The sequence below is a fragment of the Peromyscus californicus genome, unplaced genomic scaffold (assembly GCF_007827085.1).
Source record: "Peromyscus californicus insignis strain IS unplaced genomic scaffold, ASM782708v3 Scaffold_7__1_contigs__length_154581171, whole genome shotgun sequence".
In the NCBI taxonomy this organism is placed as follows: Eukaryota; Metazoa; Chordata; class Mammalia; order Rodentia; family Cricetidae; genus Peromyscus; species Peromyscus californicus.
The window spans coordinates 154,214,944-154,220,846 of NW_026294595.1; the positions used below are offsets into that span (position 1 = coordinate 154,214,944).

General features: G+C 51.1%; 1 protein-coding gene across 1 annotated transcript; it reads right to left on the reverse strand.

Annotated features, from left to right (window-relative positions):
• Positions 1–1,628: 1,628 nt before the first annotated feature.
• On the reverse strand, positions 1,629–5,824 carry Samd10 (sterile alpha motif domain containing 10). The gene is made up of 5 exons (XM_052726683.1): positions 5,617–5,824; positions 3,954–4,135; positions 3,698–3,869; positions 3,204–3,344; positions 1,629–3,046 (listed from the first exon to the last, which is right to left on the reverse strand). Exons 1-5 carry the CDS (start codon positions 5,705–5,707, stop codon positions 3,024–3,026), a joined length of 609 nt encoding a protein of 202 aa, XP_052582643.1. The 5' UTR covers positions 5,708–5,824; the 3' UTR covers positions 1,629–3,023.
• Between the last annotated feature and the right edge of the window lie 79 nt (positions 5,825–5,903).

Consider the following 5,903-nt stretch of genomic DNA (forward strand, 5'->3'; position numbering starts at 1 on the left):
GGGGGGCAGTGTGCAAACTGAGGTACACTCAAGGTCATCAGCTTTCCCTATATAAATCTGAGTGTTCACAAGTGTAATATGCCAGTGCCCACAGGTTGGTGTGTGTCTAAGTGACCATGTGTGTCAGGTGGCACACATGTGTAGGCATCACAATGGCATACCTGCATGTCCTGTTCTAGGTAAGATTGATGCTTGCCTGTGTGTCAGTACTCAGGTAACTAGATGTCAGGGTGTGTAGGATGTGTATGATATATTCAGGTTATGCACATCCATGTGTAACTATGTGTCAGGATTTAAAAGGGCTGAGTTTTTAAACGTGTGTGTGTGTGTGTGTGTGTGTGTGTGTGTGTGTGTGTGTGTGTGCATAGAGTCCAGAAGAGGGCATCAGATACTCTGAAGCTGGAGTTACAGCAGTTGTGAGCTGCCTGAAGTGGGTGCTGGGAACTCAACTCTACAAGAGCAGCAAGTGCTCTTAACCACTGTGTCATCTCTCTAGTCCCACCTCCTTGCAACTGGCTTTTGTGTGTGTCTAGGTGTCGTCATTTTGCAAAGCAGTGTGCTTATGTGCACCATGTAGTACACCATGTCTTGTGTATTTGTCTTAGTGGTGGGGGATTGTGCATTAGTATTTATTTATTTATTTTGGTTTTTCGAGACAGGGTTTCTCTGTGTAGCTTTGAGCCTTTCCTGGAACTCACTCTGTAGCCCAGGCTGGCCAAGAACTCACAGAGATCCGCCCGGCTCTGCCTCCCGAGTGCTGGGATTAAAGGCATGCGCCACCACCGCCCGGCATGCATTAGTATTTATGTGCTTGGGTAATTATATCTGTGCATATGGGGATGTTGTTATATATCTTTGTAGGTATCATTGTGTCTGGTCAAATATGCAAGTGTGTTAGTATGTATTCAGGCATGTCTGTGTGTTGTGGTATCACTGTGTTTGTGGCTTATGGCCCTGTGTTCCTATTTGTATTTCTGATTGCTATGTTCAGGGTATGTGCTTCATGAGCTATGTATGTCAGGGCCTGGCTGAAAAGTGAGCCCCAACAGATAAATTCCTGAACCTGCAATGATATTTTATTTGGAAAAAAAGGTCTTTGTAGATATGACTGAAGTTCTTGAGATCTATCTGGATCACCCAAGTGGACTCTAAATATAAAGGAGATATGTAAGAGCCAGAAGAGAATGATCACAGAAATAGATTAGTGATGTAGCCTTGAGCCCAGGAATACACTGGCCACTAGCAAGTAAAATAGTTAAGGATTCTTCTCTACTTTTAGAGGACCTCTGTTTCTGTCTCTGTGCTGAGGATCAAACCTAGCTCTGGGCCACAAACCGTGTTCAATATTATTAAGCTACACTCCCAGACCATGAACCAAAGGAATCCATTGTTAGAGCAGCTCCAGAGATCCTCATTCCATGTACCAAGCTGTTGTTCTGAGTATGTCAGGGCTGTTGTGTCCCAACTGGGGTAACATCCTCAGGATCTCTACCTAAGATATCTTGTTTGCCACGGTGTCCTGGAGTTACCAAGTAGCATCTCCAGAATGCAACACTACTGCCCTCTAGTGGTTCTACCTGTAGGCATTGTTCTAGAAACCCCTTTGCTCCTCAGAGATCCGACACTGGTGGCATTTGAGAACCAGATTTATTTCTGATTTTTTTTTTTTCTGGTCATAGTATAAAAAAGTGACCAAAAACCAAGGAAGACAGGACAGGAGCATAGGGTAGAAATGACAGAGGAGAGAGAAAGGAGGCAGAGAGAGCCCTCTGGTTGCAGGAACAAGGACTGGGGGATTCTAAAGGCAGGCAGACACAACAAGGTGGTCCTTCCATGGGTGGAGGGCATACAGGATGGGAGATGCCAGGTCAGTGGCCTAAATTAATTGTAATGAGCAACCTTGAATTGAGGCCAGCTTCTGGCACGCAGAGGGGACTGGAGGCTGAGCCTCAACTGTCCCTGAGATTTTAGAGTCCCTGGGAAAGTTAGTAGAGGGCAGAGTGCAAGTGAGCTGCCAGGGGCTCCTCACTGTCCTTCCTGGCAGCACCAGCCCCCAAATACCCAAGGGAGGGTTGTTCAGGTATCTGGTGACACATGAGAGGAACAGCCCTACATCATTTTCTTGGAAAAATTATAAATACAGATTTTCTTGGGAGAGCCGCAGAGGTGTACACACACACACACACACACACACACACACACACACACACACACACACACACGTTTCTTCAAGATGGTCTCTAAGAGCCAGGGAATAGGGAAGATGCTTAAGAGCAAGACTTCTTCAAAGGTAAGGTTGGGAACATTGCTGAACTGGTGGGCTGTGCATGGGTCACCTGTGTGGCACCGGAGTCTGTGTCCCGCCACACACTGGCTTTGGAGCTTGAGCATCTTGGACCCCTTCCAACTTCAGATCTCGTGGTGGATAGGGTAAACTGAAGTTTCATAATCACTGAGTGAAGCACATGGCATGATACCTAGCTGGGCTGATGACCATCACTGTGGACAACAGGTTGAACCTGCTGTACTCTGAGAGGGTTAGGGAAGGGATACACCAGAAAGAGAGCCAAGCAAGCTTGTCCCGATGTGTAGCTGACCTGGATGTGCCTGGGGAAAACAGAATTAAAAGACTTAAGGAGGGACTCATGACTCAGAAGATGGGGGATGGTCACATGTTGGAGGGAGCATAAATAAACAGACTCCCTGGGAGTCTGGGGACATTCAAACCCCACTCTCACTCCAGGCAGCTGCCCTGTTCGCTGCCAGCAGCACCAGGGGGTGGACCTGGGCTTCGATCCCAGAAGAAGGGTCTTCAGGCAGGCAGCGACCACCCACCCAGCCACAGGGCAGAACCTATAGTGCCTCTCCAGAGGAACCTGGAGGTGGCAGTCCTGCCCCTCCCTGTTCACTGGGCTAGATTTAGTCACTAGGATCCAAAGGGGCTGTAGGGCCAGCTCTGCCTCATCCTTGGCTGTGGGCTCTGGTCACAGTGTTGGGGTCTGGGGTCCAAGTCTAGGCAGCAGCTAGGACATGTTTCCGAAGGAAGCTGTAGGACAGATAGGAGGGAGAGTTGGATTTTTGGCACACCCCAGGACGGTCCTTACCAAATGCCCCCAGCCATTCTTCTATGGTCAGAATAGTCATCTTACACCCTCAGCCTAGTCCCTTCCCCTAACCCGGTACTCTAGGTCCCTGCTACTAACCTTGGCTGAGCAGCTGCAGGCTCCGCCCCTCCTCGCGCACCTGCAGGTGGAGCACCTGCTGCAGCACCTCCTGCCTCTGGGCCTCTTGGGTCAACCCCATTCTCTGCAGCTTATCTGCATTCAGTCGAAGCAGGGCTCGGCCTAGGGAGAGAGAAGGAAGAAGGCAGTGAGGCAAAGTAGATAGGCCACATAATAAGACTCTCCAAAAACAAACAAACAACCCACCAAAGACTAAGAAAGTAGAGCAAGATATTCAGGGATTTTTAAAGGGAGAAAGGCAGAGAAAGACAAGATTGATCAAAAGATAGAGGCAAATCAAAGAAACATCAAAAGACAGAGCAGAGAGACTGGGAGAGGCAGAGAGGGAGAGACACAAACAGCAGAGGTACAGAAAGGAGGCTCACTCGGAGGATACAAGTGAAGACAAGGCTGACTGAGTGAGGTGGAGGCTCTCTTGAGCATCCTGGTCCTCCCTAACCCATGACCCACCATACCAGTGATGGCATGCTGGGAGAAGGCCTCGACATAGACGAGGTAGTTGTGAGGACAATGCTTCTTGAGCCACTTGCAAACATCCTGCTGGCTCCACAAGACCACGGGCCTTGTCAGGCCACCCAGTGAAGGGCTTGTGTGGTACAAGCCATAGTGATCAGAGTACAGCCGAGCCTGCAGGTAGGGAGGTGAGGTCAGTAGAATGAAGGTAATAAAAATTGAAGGCAAGGGCTAAGATTAGGCAGGGTAGGTAGGTACCTGGGGGGTCTCTGAGCCTGGCTGCTGAAGGAGCTTGACTGGCCTGCTGCTGGATGCCCTCTGGCTACGGGAGTCATGCCAGGTGAGGCTGGTGCCTGGTGTCCGAGGCAGGTGGCAGGGTATGTTCTCAGCTGACACTGTGTGCTCTAGGAGGGTCTGGCAGAAGCTGAAATGGGCAGTGGCTGTATGCAGGGATTCCTAGTCAGAGTGGTTAGGGGCAGGCTCCTCCCTTGTGAACCACTTCCTGACAAGTAAATCTTTTTTCTACCAAGGAGTGGGTAATTTGCAAGAGTTATCTTGAAGACTTCTTTCGGAAGATAAAGTAGACATGCCTTTATCAGCTGATGGCTCACACTCTACCCCCAAGTGTGCTTAGATTGGAGGATGCACCTCCCTATAGTCAGGTCAGGGGAGCTGTCTTTAGGGCTGCCTTGACTTGCTTTGCCCTTGCCTTGGGCTAGCACATAAGCCTCCCACATGTCATTCAAGACCAGAGTGTATACACACATCTACGTCTTCAACAGTCACTAAGTATGACTCATTGACAAAAAGTTTGAACTTGGCCAGGCAGTGGTGGCACATGCCTTTAATCTCAGCACTCAGGAGGCAGAGGCAAGTGAATCTCTGTGAGTTCGAGGCCAGCCTGGTCTACAAAGCAAATTCTACGACAGGCTCCAAAGTTACACAGAGAAACCCTGTCTCAAAAGACCAAAAAAAAAAAAAAAAAAAATTGAACTTTAGGGAAGCTGACAACAGGAACGTTCCGGACACATGCTTTATTTCCCTTCTGTGTGGCTTCTGCAGGGCCTACCTCAGAACAACCAATGTGAATAGGGTGTCAGGTAGGAATGGACTGGTCAGCACAGATGTACTGGGGACCTTCTTCCCCCACTAATTCATTGCACTTGTTAAGTTAGTTTTAGAGTCATTTACGGGAATTACTGCTGACATGAGTCTGGGGACAACCAATGTCTGGAATTCTAAGGCTTGCCCAGGTCTTGGTGCATAGAAAGCACCCATAAGCACTGCATACGGACAGATGACTCTATGTGTGCCTGCAAGCCAAAGAAGAAAGAAGGTGGGCTTAAGAAGTGTGTGGCCACCACTCAGAGGTAGCCTGTAGTACTGTAAGACTGACTCTATGTGAGGAGCAAGGTCCAGGGAATAGGCACTGTAGTCTGAGAGCTTTGCAGGGCCTTCCCTGGACTAGGGCTAGGATGCACCTCATAAGGGGGAAACCAGTCCAACATCTTAGCTCTAGCCAGTTGCACCTGCTAGGGCTGCCCAGGCCCCGCCTATTTCCTCTGGGCACTGGGCCAGGGTCTGTCTTTCCCAACCCAAACCTCTGAATTATATGCCTCGGCCCCAACGTAAGGGCTTGGGGAGGATTTTCCCTGTGTGAAGTAAAGGGTGATCAGAGTGTGGTGTCAGCTTGGTGAAGAAGCTTCTGCCAGTCATCCCCACCTCAAGCCAAGGCCTGAGACTGACGGCCGTCCTCCTTCCAGCCTTCCTGCCCCGTAATACTGGACAAAGACTTCTCCTCGGTGGCCGCCCCCGGAAACCCTCTGAGTCCAGCCCCAGTACTCTCCTTGGGCCCCCGTACTCCTCCCGCTCCTACCCCACCGCCCACGATATTCCGGCTCCTAGGTCCATCCCAGCTCACCGTCCACATCCGGGCGCTCCCCGAAGCCTGTACGCACAGCCCCGGCGCGAGCTCGCGGGGGGCTCAGCTTTGACCTCAGCTCGGTGAACATGGAGCCCGCCAGTGCGCGGTTGGGTACACGCCCCTCGCGGCGTACCAGGGGGCCAGTGCGGCCGATGGGCAACGCGCACCGCGTCCCCACCCGCCGGAGCCAGCCGAGCCCAAGCCGGTCCCCGCGGCCCGGGAGTCTGCGCGGCAAAGCACCTGCCGCCCAGCCCTGGGCGCAAGGCGCGCTCCGGGAGCTCGGA

What these genes read in the sequence shown, in the direction of transcription:
- Samd10 (XM_052726683.1), bottom strand. Translation starts at nt 5,707, where the DNA reads ATGTTCACCGAGCTGAGGTCAAAGCTGAGCCCCCCGCGAGCTCGCGCC. An exon ending in CTCCCAGCATGCCATCACTG is followed by an intron (nt 3,345 to 3,697) that starts GTATGGTGGGTC and finishes CTCTCTCCCTAG; the next exon opens with GCCGAGCCCTGCTTCGACTG. An exon ending in CCTGCAGCTGCTCAGCCAAG is followed by an intron (nt 3,047 to 3,203) that starts GTTAGTAGCAGG and finishes TCTGTCCTACAG; the next exon opens with CTTCCTTCGGAAACATGTCC.